Here is a 15,922-nt window from a genome sequence, read left to right as displayed (position 1 = left end):
CAGAGAAGAGGACAAATGTTCAGATGTAAATGATTTGGATATAGTGAGGGTTGGTTAGAGAAGGGAATTATTATTTTTACAGCTGTCTCCATTGTTATCGGCCTTACGTTATAATATATAAAGGGAAATAAATATTTACTACATGTCATCTTCATTTTAATATTCCCTAACTCCATTGTAATATCTATATCGCCCATTGTCATGCATAGCTATGGCCCTTTGACTGTAATCTGAGGAAAATTATATTGTGTTTAACCAACAAACAGTATGTATGCATGTGTGAACATACTCCTGTAGAGGGCACAGCTTCTCTGCAGCTTCTCTCCATCACTGAGGGTGAACATTGTGTCCATCAAGGCTGTAAATGCAGCGCTCTGATTTGAAGTTGAGCTGGCACATCCTTGTCAGATGAGAGATGAAGCACAGTCATTCAAACAAAGATTAGATTATATACTTCAAAGCTTTTTCTAACAGAACTGACTATATTTGCTCGGTTTAATCTCGTTTTTACAAAAAGTATTGCTGTAAACAAGCATTTAAAACCAGTGATAGCCTTGCATAATCCTGATGATTATCATCTCACACATCATCCATCTTTTCCAGCACAGCTCAGTTTTCTTCCACTTCTGCATAAGCAAGATACAAAGTAAGCTGCTGACCAGAGAGGAAGCACACACCAAGTTAAGTAAAGGGATAATAATGTGGTCACATTTTTTCTTAAAGTCTCTTTTCCCTGATTGGCTCTGGAAGAGTAAGCCCAGCATTCCTCAGCGGTTCCCTGCAGCAGCGTTGGCCAACTGTGGTCATTCTCTCACCTGGAGCCTCTCACTCAAAGTTCACAGCGCCTGCAGCTCCGACACATTTCAGGATCATTGACGTGTGTCGGATTGGGATCAGTGGAAACATGATTGCTGCCATCGTCATCACCTTGTTGTGTTTCTGCTCCCTCCATTCCACGTTTGGACAGGTGAGTGAATTCAGTGTGACAAGCTCAATTTCATTTCATGATATAATTTATCATAAAAGCCTGACTAACAAAGAACGTTGCATTCTATCGACTGGATTGATTCATTTAATACAGCTTGCCTCTTAAAACTAAACTACGGTAAGTACAATATGAGTACCTTTCTCAGGAGGACAGAGTGCTGCTTGAACTGTGAGTGTCCTTGTTTGGCATCGCATACAGAATTTTAGAAAAGCAAATATTGAGTCACCTTCACTTTGTAATTTGTGTGCATTTTAGGAGCCTTGGTGAATGACTATATATATATATATATATATATATATATATATGCTGTGCTTCAATTTAATCCCACTACATTTTTCCAAAAAGCTGCGTGTTTCTGTGAATGACTCCCTTTATGCTTTTGCATGTTTGTGTGTATATGTGCACGTGTGTTGCCAGAGAGATGGCCAGCATGATTTCTTGTGCTCAGGTCATGTATGTGTATATTTATATTTATATGAGGGAAAGCATTTAAAGTTTTATTTCAGAGTTTCAAAGATGTCACACACGAGACTGTAGATTTAATATGAGAGCTCCAGCGCTGCATGCCTCCTCCACACCGTCATCCAGTGAACGTGAAGTCATGTGAAATGTCGCCGAGCACGGGCAGAAAGAGGCCTTTGACAACTACACTATAAACAGCAGCCGCCCCTCCCAGCTGACTGAAGCCTCTCCAAAACCCCATTTCTCTCCGAATCAGAAAGGTGTTTCCAACAAATATTGACCCTTCTTACATAACCCTGGCTGGACGAAAACACTAATTGGTTGTTTGAAATCATGCATGAGAGGACAGGGCAGAAGGTGGAGAATGACGCTGTTGAGGAGGGCATGGACAGAAAACAAGTCAGAGCCACTCCCTCGCCTCAGCGGCGAATAGAAACGGAGGTCGGAACACAGGTGATGTTTATGCCTGACAGACTGACTCCAGAATCCACCACATCATCAAGCCAAAGTTTGCTTCCAACACGGCACATGGCAGTTACATAACTTTCTGTTTGGAACATTATAAATACCCACACGGGGACACACCTACAAGCCACATCACAAGAACAGTGAACTTTCAGAGTGTTCCTGACTGAGTTACAGTATCTGGCTCTGAGAGGAGGAGGCTCCTGCTTGAACAGACTTACAGTGGCCAAACACACTCTGATCCCGCAGCATTAGCTCGCCGATATAACAGCCGAGCCTCTGTATGCAGGTGTTCAAGGGCGCTCCTTCAGCCGACGTCCGTTTGCTTACATGCCCCTGAGCTGACAAGCTTCAACGTTTTATTTAGAGATATGCTTGTATTTCATAGTGTATTTTCAGTTAAACCATTTACCTGGACAATTGGGTAATACATCAATAGACAACATTCAGTATGCCTATATACACATGCAGAAAATAACATGCTGGGGCAGTTTATGTGAGGTAATCACCCGGTGACTGAAAGTTCAATCGTGGAGCAAATTGTGCAAAAAGAAGGAAAAAAGAAAGAAAATGCAACATAATTAAGAATGAATTGAGAATCAGTGGTAACGATAGAAGGCTTCAGGGTTCAAGTCTTATCATTTTAAGTATTTAATGGAAAGTTAGCTTCAATACATCAATCACATCACTTGGCTTTTTATGTCAACATATATTTATTTTTCCTCTAATCATAAATTCAGCAAACAGCACTCCTTTTTAAGTCAAGTCCTAAGAGATTCTAAAAGAAAATTAGATTATTTCAACATCCTTATATTATCATATGAAGTAATGTGTAGAAGAATGCTGTGTTAAGAACAAGCATTATCTTCTCATATCAAAATCATTGAATTATAATTACTATTATGTGGCGACAAGTTGAAAATGAATAATTAAAACAAACATAGTTTGCTGTTGACAGTGAATTAAAGCTTTGAAGAAGAAAGTTGTTGCCAGTGAATGACATTAGTCACCCTCTCTGTTTTTGTTCCAGGACTGTCCCAGTAGACAGGAAGTCGGCTCTCTGAAGCAGATCCAGAAGCTTCTCTCGGCCCACGAAGCCTCGTACTTGCAGAGTCTTCGCAACCTGAGGAAGAAGATCAACCTGTTGCAGAGCAGCGCTGGGAAGCAGACCACGAGAGCCATCAACAGTAAGCACAAGCCTCTGGAAGTCTGATTTATTCAAATGTTAATGTTCAAATATCTGCCTGTTTTTTTTGTTTTTTTAATGACCTCCCTCAGGTACCTGCCCTAAACTGGACGCGCCTATTAATGGCAGGAAACTAGGCAAGTCACACGGTGTGGGACACGAGGTCCACGTTCTGTGTGACGCTGGCTATGAACTTGTGGGATCAGAGAGCAGGGTTTGTCAGGAGAGTCTGACCTGGAGCGGCCAGCCGCCTGCCTGCCATGGTGAGAGTCCGGCTGATGGTCTTCTCCTCCTCCTCCTCCTCCTCCTCCTCCTCCTGTCTCTCCTCTTCTTCACCCTGAACATCACTCATCCTGTTATCTAACCCCCTGATCACTTCTACAACCCTGTCATCGTCCCTTTGTAAGCCTCCCCTCGCCTGCTCTCTAATGCCATTCCTCTTTTTGTGCATTATGCATCTCAGCGATGTTTTTCTACGTAGAGATACATTTCATGTGTGACTCCGTGATCATGTTTCTTCTCTATGCACCCTGGCCGTTGTCCAGAGAACGTCCTGAATGCGGCGACACGGGATACTCGTCCTTGTGACAACTCGCCGTCTTTAAGATAACAGCTCAAAGGCTGTTTGATGGAGACAAACTAACATTAACTCATCCGCTCCGTTGTTTCTTTATTCACACTCTAACATGCATATGCAATGATGTCACGTCCTCTTATCTTCGAGCATCAAAGATATTCGGTTGCATGCGTCCTTGTGTCTCTCGAAGGTTCAAACGAGCCGTGACTTCTCCTCGGATAACCTTTCTGTCGACTTCTCCCTCAGACATCAATGAGTGTGTGTCCTCTCCTTGTCTGAATGGTGGGACGTGCACGGACGAAGTGAACCATTTCACTTGTGTCTGTGCCAAAGGCTGGACCGGAGCCACCTGTCAGAGCCCCGTGCCCACATGTAGGTATCATCGGGTACACACTCAGACCACATGTTGGAGTCGTAGCTCACTGCAGGAATCCGGGGTTTGATCCCCAATATTAGGAGATACATAACAAACAAATATTCACTTTAGTGCAGAGCATACTTTTATAGGCTGGTGTCCAAATCCTCCCAGTCTGCTAAATGTGATGACATTGGCCAGTGGTTTGGTTTCCTACAAGCCAGTGCTACATACCACAAACCGGGTTTTATTGAATTCCAGCCTGCAGTCCAACACGATGCTGGTTAAGTGGCATTGGTCTGCTGCTCTTCATCTCTACAGCCTATTATGTTTTGTTTTTCTCTCATTCATTGATATTTCCGCGCAAAACATACAGTCTGTGAGTGTAGCTTATTGCTCGTTAGACAATGGCTCTGTTAACCTTTGGGGCCAACCTACAATTCATCATGTCACGATCATAGATTCTGTCACGACCTGGCTCAAATGGAGTAAACCCAATCAAAACTTGGATGCAACAGTATATACATTTCAGTAAAAGCAGTAATAGGATGTGCATGGAAATGACAATGGCAAAACCAAAGAACTAAAGTATCATAACCCATAAGACCCCGCAGACAACCGATTCCTAAACTGGAGCTTCACGAAATCAAGCCAAGAGAGCAGAAAAAGGAAGCCATCCTTCCCTCAAGCAGACTTATGAAGCATGCAGGTGCTGCCAATCACCAGATTGGATGGGTCAGACAGACGCAACAGAAATGAGGAAAAGACTAACAGGAAGTAAGAGACAACAGACCCCAGATCAGACAGACAAGACAGGGAGAGGCAGTCAGTCAGTCAGCTTGTATCTGATTTATATCCGTTTCAAAGCTTTGTCTCATGTGTGCATGGTGACAAATCAGGTCAGACGTAGAAACGATACGACAACTATTCACGATACTGATGTTATATAATATTTGAGCATTTAAAAATTGGTAAAATGTCTGATAATAATATATTGGCTTTCTCTTTTTCTTCTGGAAAGGTGACTAAAATTAGTTTTATAAAGAATGTTGACAGTAATATGTACAGAGCAGGGCAGTACCCTCTTTATTAAGAATAACATGTTATGTGTGAATCGATTAAGGGTAAATAATGCACATGGGGATTTTGGCTGAACTCCTGTTTACAATACTATCGTTCCAAACCCTGGAAAATGATTTATAAATAGCACACTTGTGTAAAACCCCTACTGCATAATGTTGAATTAGCTCATTGGATTAAAGCTCCCTTACTTAATTCACTGGAAATATAACAGCAGGGAATGAAAACACTTTCCTCTTTTCTGTCTTTGTCATTCAGTCTTTGTCACCATGACAAACACCTCTGCCGCCACCTCCCCAGCCACCGCTGCTGCCGCCACGCTGCCGGCTGCCACCACCGGGCCCTTTGTGCGTCCATCACGTTGCACTATAATGCAGGGGACCACCCACTGCACCTGTGAGCCAGGATACACCATCTCTGGCAGGGACAGCAACACCTGCACTGGTACCACCAACACCCGACCCGCCACTGAACCACACGCACGTTCATGTGTCCATGTGTAAACTGTGTGTACGTTGTCCACTTTTAGATATAGACGAATGTGAGCTGTTCCATAATGGCCAGGCCGGGAGACTATGCTTACATGCTTGTGTTAACACACCCGGAGGATACCGCTGCTCATGTCCTGCAGGATACAACATGACCCGCGATGGACGCAGCTGTAAAGGTACTTTTACCTTTTTCTGGGTTTATGTTTTGATAGAAAAACACAATTCTGCACTTAACATCAAGTATTCCAGGAGATACAGTAGTTTCTGTAATACCAAATAGAAATAAAACTCAAAATAACAACCATCATCACCTCTGGTCTGGTTGTCCCATCTTATACTTGCTATATGTGTTGCTAAGACTACGTGTAATAGATAGTCTAGAATGTTAAGGACCAAACTAGCGCCAGCCCTAGACTATAAATAACTTTTTTTCTGGGAGCTCATTTGAGACAATTGAGAAACTATATTGGATTTAACTGCAAAAATGACCCTAAAAACGTATAAGGTGAAGGTGAAAGGGTGCGTCTGCCTCAAACACTGCTGTAGTGTGACTGAATGACTCCAACCCCTGTAAGCTGTCATAGAACACACTTAATGTTCTCTCTTTTTTATTCATATTAATTTTGCACAATAAAAAACAAAACAAAAAAACAAAACAAAGGCAACATAAAAAACAAATACATACATAGGAAAATTTAAAAAAAAGAAACAAACTGTGCCGGTGAGATTAAGGAAACCCATAGGGGCTTGTTTAGGAAATCTCACCTCAAGTATCGTTAAATGCAAGAAAATAAAATGAAATGAAACACTTCATTTAAACACAAAAACAATACAGGCGTCTGCTTGAAATCGTCGTATAAAATACATCTTGTCACAACAAAACCGGACTTGGCAATAACATTACGTCAAACACACCTTCCAAAACCAAAAAAAGTGAGCACCAACTTGTCTGTTGGAACTCATGTCTAACATGTTGATGTTTCCTCACAGACATTGATGAGTGTGCCACCCGACAAAACAACTGCACCAAGGACCAGACGTGCATCAACACGTACGGTGGTTTCCAGTGTGTCCGTGTGGACTGCCCCAAAATCCCCAACGCCACATATGTCAAGACGTCACCTATGTGAGCATTATCATGAATATTCTTCTTTCAAGTTCCCTCCCCGCTGTATAAATAAAACTGATTCCTGAATTGAACAAGTAAGGGGAGGACGTTTTGAGCCGTACACAAACAGTTTAACTAACTTGATTCTCATGGATTGAACACCATTTCTCACTGTTGGATTCGCTCCTTTTCCAGGCGTTGTGAACGTAACCCCTGCCCCCTGGACAACAAGCCATGTTCTCAGACCCCAAACTCCTTCTCCTACCATTACCTGGCTGTCGTGTCCAACCTGTCAGCTCCTCGGGTCATGTTCAGGGTCTCAGCGTTACGTCCGATGGGGGACACACTCCGCTTCTCCATGCTGGGGGGAAGGCAAGCTCGACGCCACTTCACAGTCCAGCGTTCGGACCGCGTGACAGGTCAACTGATGCTGGTGACCCCGGTGCAGGGCCCCGCCACGCTGGAGGCCGAAGTGGAGATGAGCGAGCTGGAGAGGCGAGCCCAGGTGGGGAGGTACATCACCAAAGTCACCATGTTTGTTTCCCAGTTTGAGTTCTAGAAGGAAAGATGGACGGTGGAAAAAAGCTCACAGCACAAAGGCCGAACAGAAGTCTGGTTTTCTGTTAAAGAAGAAGTCGCTGCAGTCTCAAGACTGTACGAAGGTCATCACGAAGTGTATATTGACTCTGGAGTGATGGATGGATTAACACCGCCTTGCACAGCTGCATGCAATACATGTTTTGGAATATGGGTTCTTCAGGCTTACTGAGTAATGTGTCTTTGTGCTGATTTAGCTACAAGACTTTTATATGGATGAACTGAAACGTATTTATTGCACAAAGATAGAATTGAGTATAGGAGTTATAAAACTGAACTACAAAATATGTAGACAGTCCGCATGCTGTGGATGTATACACGTAATCATGATGTGTGAAGTTCAACTATCGTGATTTATTTATATTCTGGTTTCAGTACAACTGTAATACAATAATAAAAACACCTTATAAACCTTAAGAAAGTTGAGTTTTTTATTTGCAAAAGCATCAAGTGTTACTTTCTGCAATATGCTGTCAGAGCTCTATCTATCTATCTATCTATCTATCTATCTATCTATCTATCTATCTATCTATCTATAGATATATATATATATATATATATATATATATATATATATATATATATATATATGTGATATATATGATATATCCATGATATATGTGAGCAGTGGTTGTCTGGGAAATGCTTCTCGCAGTACAGAGCAGTGCTGTTCAGCAGACAGACAGCCAAAGACAGGCTGCTCAAAGAGCCACTGTGTTCTTACAGTGCATGAATAACTTTAACTTTTACATTTGCAAAACAAGTACACACAGAAAAACTCACATTTGCTCTGCAAGGACGGTACGCGTGACGATTTCTTCCCCTTCAGGAGGAGTACATTTGGAAAATTCATGGCGAAGAAGTGTGATGAAATGTGTCACGTCTGTGCAGCGCCGGCCCCTCTATCTGCTCCTCGGCATTACGCAACCGTCTGGAAAAGAGAACCCACACAGGAGTGGATAGTGAGGCTGAGTGTGGGTTCACTGGAGACAAACAAAATGTGTTTAGTTGCAGAGGAGGCTCCATGCCGTGCCCGAGACTTACTGAGGACAGAGCCGAAGGGGCGCGAGGGCTTTAGCCGTAGGATCCTAAACCAAGATTGCATGCTGAGTGAAGAAGAAAGATGCTTGGAGATACGGAGGCAGACAGAGAGTGATGGCTGAATAGAGAGGGCTGAATAGAAGACGATTCACTCCAGCCGGCCGGTCGCTGGCTGAGGGGTGCAGGCGGAATTAATAACTGCTGTCTTTATTACTGCAGCAGAATAGACCTCTTGCTGTTTTTCACTCCATTGCTGCCTTTTCTGTCTTCATGGAAGAGCAAGCAAGGCCACTTTTAAGTCTGTCGCTCAGGGGTCCATGATTCGTGCTCCTGGTGATTTCTACTTCTGTCCCCCTATAAAACACAATTCCCCTCTACTCATCACACAGATTATACTTTCTGTGGTTTTTAATCTGAATTGCTTGTGCGAGGTCCAGCCTCAAACATAAACAGACTAGAGTCTGAGAAAGTCTGCCTGTGAGAGCACCTGGTCTGTCATCTGCTGTTGCCCCCCCTACCACCACCACCACCACCACCACCATCTCTACCTTATCATATTACATCCTGCATCCCAACCTTTCTCCACCGCTCTCTCTCCAGTGTGGCTGAGTCACACTGCACAGATAAAAAACTCCTAATGAGTGCTGGCAGTGTGTACGGGGACTGAATTCAATATCCTCGTCTCAGCCTGGTTGTGAGTTACGGTCAGAGGAGGCTGGGTTACCACTGGTACTTACTTTTGAAAGGGAATACCTCGGTCTCCTCTGAAGTTTGATGCAACAAAGGAGAGTGTTAGTGAGGCTCCGTTGTGCAGACAGAACTCCACCGTCAGGCTCCGGGCCATTTAATGTGGGCATGCAGGCGAGGGGAGGACGGTGAGGACAGGGGAGAGTGCCCACAGTGCTGCAGGTTGGTCCAGCACAGAGGATTGCGTAACCCATCAGGAATCTGATCTGCTCTTGCACCATTAAACCCTGTTGTTTTCTTTTTCTCTCTGTCTGTAACCCGTTTCTCTTTTAGTGCATATCCATAACAACCCAGTCAAATATTAAGAAGTATACTTCCATCCATCATCTACCGCTTTATCCTGTATTCAGGGTCAGCCGATCAGCCGATCCCAGGGCCGAAATGTAGAGACAGACAACCATTCACGCTCACATTCACACCTACAGGATATTTAGAGTCATCCATTAACCTATCCCCATCCTGCATGTCTTTGGACTGTGGGAGGAAGCCGGAGAACCCGGAGAGAACCCACACTTACACGGGGAGAACATGCAAACTCCACACAGAAGGAACCCGAACCTGACCCCGACCCAGGAATTGAACCCGGGACCTTCTTGCTGTGAGGCAACAGTACTACCCACTACACCACCGTGCAGCCAGAAGTATACTTATTGTTGTGTTTATGTCCTGACGTCGTTACAAAAGAAAGCCTGTGCGTGTTGATGTGCATTTTCAAACCACGATGTTACACTGCCACCTGCTGCTCCCAGAGGATACGTGCAGCCTCTGCTTCCAACTGATGTGTTGGTTTCATGCTACCGTCTTAAGTTTGTAACATGTAAAGTGGAAAAAGAAGATGAAGTGCATTTACAATGTATGGCAAGTCTAAGGCTTTACATGAAACAACATTTCTTAGGGGGGGTATTTGTTAAGCAGGTCAGATGAAAAGACAGGAATTAATTTTTAAAGCTGGAAGACGAAACATCACAGACAGGAACATTGTGGATCATGTGTTTGCATCATAAAATGATGCAAAACTTTTTATGATCCATTCACTGTATTGATAATGATTTGGATATTTAAAAACTGATATTTTGATATATTTATATTTGTAATGTAATGTCATTTGTCGTATGATAATTTCGTGTAAACCTCTGTCATGGATCCGTTCATCTGACTTTGACTTTTTAGTATCTGCGAGTGTAATTGTGGTTTTTATTGTACGCTTTCTGCACAGCTTCATTGTTTGCCATCACTGAGCATAATAAGTTATTTCCACTATTTTCATCCTTTATCATCACTAAATTCTCCCTGATCTACATTCCAGAAAAAATGTCCAAAACGGTGCATTATGAAGAATAAAATTCATATGATGGAGCTTCATAGTCAAAGGTTTTATTTCATTAAAAGAAAGAACAAATATGTTGAGCTTTGCAGGTTCACCAGCGCTGAACTCTGGGTAATAATTAACTGAAGATGACGCTGCCTGAGCCCTTGACCTAACAACTTGCGCCACACTGTGGCGAACATAAAATACTGCACCTGAAAGTGAAAAAGTGGGCTTTGGTGACCCTCCTCTCACCCAAACAATAAGGAATGTTGATTCTGCCTTCATTGTGTAGTCCAAACTACAATGAACTAACACACATTTTCATCCTTCTATCACTATTAGAACAGAAGTTATGGGCCTCCAAAAATGCCAACAAATGAAATGCGAAATTCTAATGTGTCAAAAAGGGTCGTGACACTTGAAATTCAAATGGGCGCCACGGGCAAACCGTTTGAGATATTGACCTGAAACTTCAGATTCCTTTGTCCTTAACATAAGGCATATTTTCACCGCTTTTCAGCTAAATCTGAGAGGTGTCATATAGACATATATACACATGCTGATAGTTAGAGACACCAGTAGAGGGCGCCACCAGCTCGTCCTTCAATAACAAAAGTCATTAACTTTTCAGTCAGAGAAGGAAGCCAGATGATGACGAGTGGAAGCAGCAGCAGCAGACAGACCAGGACCAATCTGTCAGGACGATTCTGCAAAGTGTCGATCCAACTTCCATCATGGGTCTTCTATATCTTCTCCCTGAGAGAAACATGATTATATGGTGGATAATTATGGAGAAACATTTCTATCATGTCATTTCATACCGCAATAATCACACAGTATGTTTTGGATTTATACTAATTATATATATTATATTATATTTCTCACGTATAATATCTGCAACAAACAATGAAACATTTTAAAGTGTAAAGGTTAAAGCTTACGTGTTGATAGGAGAGGTGGGTTCTTCTTTAAAGTCTATAATATCATGCATTGACTGACGTCTCTGAAGACGGCCAATATCTCCTGAACGTCTCTGGAAGAAAGATAATCACATAATTACACACAATAATCCCATAATCATCACATGTTTATCAATCTGTATTCATTATATTTAAACCTTGTGTTATGAATTTTATTTTACAGTGTCGTTATGTTAGTATTATTTTTTACTTTATATTCTTACTCTTAGTCTCATGTGGTTGTATTTTACTTTAATGTAAATACATTTTTATTGTTAAAAACTCTATTGTTGCACCGGTGTTAGTATTACTTCTTATGTACTCTATATTTATATTGTTTATATGTATAGTTCTGATGTTATTTCCTTCAGGATTAATACAGTTCTGTCTTATCTTCTGAATATTTACTAACCCGACCTGTTTGTGCAAAATGTTAATGAATGCAGTTCCATTTAAATGAATAAAATCGTGGCTTACATGCGTCTCTTGGTGGAAATCAGGGACGGGACTTTGTGATGTGATGCGGCTCGTTCTGGAGGACAAGAGAGGAAGGTTAGAAGTTCAGTAGAATTCAGTTCAGCCTCTTTTTACAAAGTGCTTTCCCTGAGAGAAGCTCCCCATGTTCATGTTACTGACTGCATAATAATAATAATATATTATGATAAATAATGTGTGTCAGACTGTTGTCTGGCGGCTCTGAGGAGAGATGGTAACTGGTTGTTTTTATTGTTGGAAATTAATTTGAAACTCATATCACCTTTGATCTTCGAGCGCCGCCTTCTCCTTCACCACCGCCGCCTCCTCTGGCTGATCCATCATCACGGCTCACCTGTCTCACCACGGCTCACCACGGCTCACCTGTCTCACCTGTCTCACCTGTCTCACCACGGCTCACCTGTCCACACTGTGTCATAAAGTACAGAGGTGTCAGACGTACAGACAGTACTACCTTCTAGTAGAAGTACACACACTTGTGTTCAAAAAGGCTCCATATTTCTACAGGATGTGTTTTCTGTTTTTTTTTTTTTTTTTTTTTTGCAAGACTAACTGAATCTGCCTTCATATTTATAATTAAACTTATAATCGATACTTCCCCTGTGACGGCGTTTGGCTACGACTCATGCCGCTCCCGTCGGCAAGTCAAGTCAAGACTATCCCGAACAAATATTGTCAACAGCCAGCACGTCTCCGGACGGCGTCGGTGTGTCGGTGTGTGAATGTGTGAATGTATGAATGTGTGAATGTCATTCCTGTAAAGCGCTTTGGATAAAAGCGCTCTATAAATTAGGCCATTTTACCATTTACTTACCTGTTTGCTGATGCTGCTGCACGCCGAGGCGAGCGAGTGCGAGCGTGGGGATGGGCAAAACGATTGCGGCGTCTGCTCTATTTGGAGCGACGCGTCAATCCTAGCAGGAAATCACACACAAAAAAACACGAGACAATCCGGTCAGTTTTCAAAATAAAATACCGCGATTGACAAATGCGATCATATTTGTTATCTAAACTCGCACTGGGAAACAGGAAGACACATATATTTAATACATGTGAAGAGTAGATAAACAAATATGTGTATTTCAACTGTATATCTACACTACTACTGTCTACTACCCAGGGCTGTAAACTAACTTTTTGGCTCACCTGCCAAGGGGACCGGTAGATGAAAGAATCTACCGGCCAAGTACATTTTTTACCGGCAAAATAATAAATTGCCTCTTTTTGTTGCATATATATCTGTTTCAGTACTTTTCATTGAGATAACAGTATTATAGAGCAGTACATGCTTAGAAAAGAGGCCAAAGTATTATTTAGAAATACATTTTAATATTATTAATTGAATTTCATTCATTTTATCTCAAACATTGCAAATTGAAAACATTAACAGTGCAAAACTTTGACAAAGGAAACACTCATTAATTACTCATCAGAACTGAGACAGAGAGAGAGAGAGAGAGAGAGAGAGAGAGAGAGAGAGAGAGAGAGAGAGAGAGAGAGAGAGAGAGAGAGAGAAAATGGTAGTGCAGATATATCGTTGAAATACGCATATTTGTTTATCTACTCTTCACATTTATTAAATGTATTGTCTCTTCCTGTTTCCCAGTGCGAGTTTAGATACACAAATATGATCGCATTGGTCAATCGCGGTATTTTATTTTGAAAATTGACCGGATTGTTTCGTGTTTCTTTGTGTGGTTTACTGCCAGAACTGACGCGTTCGCTCGCGGCACCCTAAAAAATAGAGCTCGAAAGTGTGCAGGAAGGAAGTGGTTCAGGAAGTTATTGGCCAGGTGTTACAGAGATACAAGTTGCAGTACAGTCAAGAGCACATCTCTGCAGAAAAGGATTAGGCTACACGTCTTTAAGATAGTCCCAGCGGTTTTGTGGTTTTTCAGCTGTGGGAGGGAATCATGCATAATCACAGTCATTTCGTTGAGACATTTTCGAAAGCAAGGGGGAGTGGGCAGTAGTACACCACTTCTCGCACCGTTTGTTTTCGTTTTTATGCTGTCTTCCTGGATCGGTTCTGCACATGCGCAGTAAGATGGACTGCTCCATTGTAGTGGAGACTGAAGGGGGGCCCCCGACACACACATAATATGATAAGCATTCTGCTGGCATTTTAGCGAGAGGATTTTATTCAAAAACTTAATTAATGTGCGCAAATAAGTAATAACTATATTAACCATAAGTGTATGAGGATTTTTTATGGGGCCCTCAGGAACTTGGGGGCCCTAGGCAACCGCCTAGTTTTGCCTAATGGTAAGTCCGCCCCTGGTATCAGGTAGACTAAACCACTGAGGATACGCAAATCACTGATCTTTTCCAGTGGGTATACGGCGTATACCTGCGTATCACGTAGACTACACCACTGGGTGGGGGATTTCCAGTTCAGGAGAATAATTTTGCCCAGTATTAGTGCTTGTTGTATCTCAGGCGAGTACCTGAGGGCATTCTCCGAGCACCCAAAGAGCGCCAGCTCTGGGTCAGGGGCAATGTCCAAGTTATAGACCAGACTAAGCCACTGAAACACATCACACCAGAACTTATGCAGTTGAGGACATACGAGATATTGTTTTTAACATTCATTTTTTTATGGAATTCAAATGGGGTCGCCTGAAATGTCTAGTCATTTAAAAAAAAATTACTGATAATAATATATTTTTTAACTAGCCTAATTATTATTATTTTTTAAATTATGATTAAAAACACCACACAGAATCTTAAATAACTGTATTCTATACTTTTACTTTCTCAAATATAAATCGAGTTCAAATAAAATGCAGCATTTAGCCTACATTTTTTTTTTATTGAAACAGGGTTCTTATGGTGATAAGCAACTGGTAGAGCAGTGCAGGGATGTAAAGCCAAGGGGGCCACTCCCCCCACCGAAGTATCGTCAGTAAAGCAATGAGTGTAAATGTTATAATCCTTCCTAAATGCACTATTATGCACAGTCTGTCTTTGTTCTGTAAATTAATTAGGTTACGTTGATTATTATGGCTCAGAATGTGAGATAACATGTTAATTAACAATTACATTCCCACAGTAACACTGAAGCATCTTGTTTGGATGGAAGAGATGCTCTGATATCTAACAGGAACTTGCGGAGGTCAATTAACGTCTCTGTGATTGTGTCCTTTGCTTGACCGTGCATAAATGTCTGTGAAGTCAATTAACTAACTAAATGTGAAATACAACTTGACGCTTTCATTTTTCATCTTTGGGGCTATTTTGATTGGATGAAACATTCTGGCTCGCAGCTTCAGTTCTTTAATATCACTGTTTACAAACAAGAAAACCTTTGGTGGCAGTTTTTGATGCGCCTATAAAGGAAAATCAGTCAGTTTTAATGGGGGTTGGTGTGACAAGAATATAGTGAGGGTGTTCTTATTGATCTCTATATCTTTATAAAGTACTTGAAGACTGACTACGTGTACTTCTGCTGCAGTATCAAGCTGTCCAATGATGTCATCTTTTATATTTTAATAGATTTTCATCTATCAACACCCTTGTTCTCTTATCATATTGCAGTCTGTCTTAGAAACTGCGCTGTGCATAAATCCCCCCCAAATAACAGATCCTCACTTTTCCATGAAGGATCACGGCCTCTATTCAAAGATGACATGAGAGGAAGGAGAATCAATTGAGTGCGTCCCAAAACTACTCTCTTTGCAATCATGTTCAATCAAGAATATTGCTGAATCTGTCTTCATCTGAATCGAAAGATTGTTCCCAACATGAATAAAGTTGTTGTCTCCTCCTCCCTCTATGACCAGCTTGTTTCTACGACAGTCAGTCTGATTTGGAGCACAGAAAAGGCCAAATACGCTCCCAATTCACAGGTGCCACTGGTGGTCCTTGGAATATTCTAGAGATTTTTCAACAGAACGCTGTTTTATGAGGCATTCTGTATTTCCACAGCACATTTGTTAACTTTTACTATGCAATAATCCCCAGTTATGTTGCCACATTGTGTTACATTCTGCAGCTGTAACTCACCACTGAAGTGATGCTTTCAGGCTCCTCCCCCCTCCTTCCCTCCCTGCATCCCCTCCC

At 41.9% G+C, this 15,922-nt stretch overlaps 1 protein-coding gene and 1 long non-coding RNA gene across 3 annotated transcripts; one reads left to right on the top strand and one right to left on the bottom strand.

Moving 5' to 3' along the window:
- Positions 1-590: 590 nt before the first annotated feature.
- Positions 591-7,715, top strand: LOC311019009 (fibulin-7). Of its 2 annotated transcripts, XM_084018161.1 has the most exons (8): positions 592-967; positions 2,946-3,102; positions 3,194-3,364; positions 3,925-4,050; positions 5,372-5,557; positions 5,643-5,780; positions 6,595-6,730; positions 6,908-7,715. In XM_084018161.1, exons 1-8 carry the CDS (start codon positions 905-907, stop codon positions 7,269-7,271), a joined length of 1,341 nt encoding a protein of 446 aa, XP_083874287.1. In that variant the 5' UTR covers positions 592-904; the 3' UTR covers positions 7,272-7,715. The 2 variants fall into 2 exon arrangements, with proteins under 2 accessions (XP_083874288.1, XP_083874287.1); XM_084018162.1 differs by lacking the exon at positions 3,925-4,050 and having other exon boundaries at positions 591-967.
- A 2,734-nt stretch (positions 7,716-10,449) lies between these two features.
- On the bottom strand, positions 10,450-12,421 carry LOC311019028. The gene is made up of 4 exons (XR_014597773.1): positions 12,123-12,421; positions 11,843-11,897; positions 11,348-11,439; positions 10,450-11,162 (listed from the first exon to the last, which is right to left on the bottom strand). It is a non-coding gene; the product is annotated as an uncharacterized lncRNA (long non-coding RNA).
- Between the last annotated feature and the right edge of the window lie 3,501 nt (positions 12,422-15,922).

This window comes from Eutrigla gurnardus (assembly GCF_963514095.1).
Source record: "Eutrigla gurnardus genome assembly, chromosome: 1".
Lineage (NCBI taxonomy): Eukaryota > Metazoa > Chordata > Actinopteri > Perciformes > Triglidae > Eutrigla > Eutrigla gurnardus.
The sequence above is the reverse complement of the archived record's forward strand: the minus strand, read 5'-3'. Positions and strand labels throughout refer to the sequence as shown.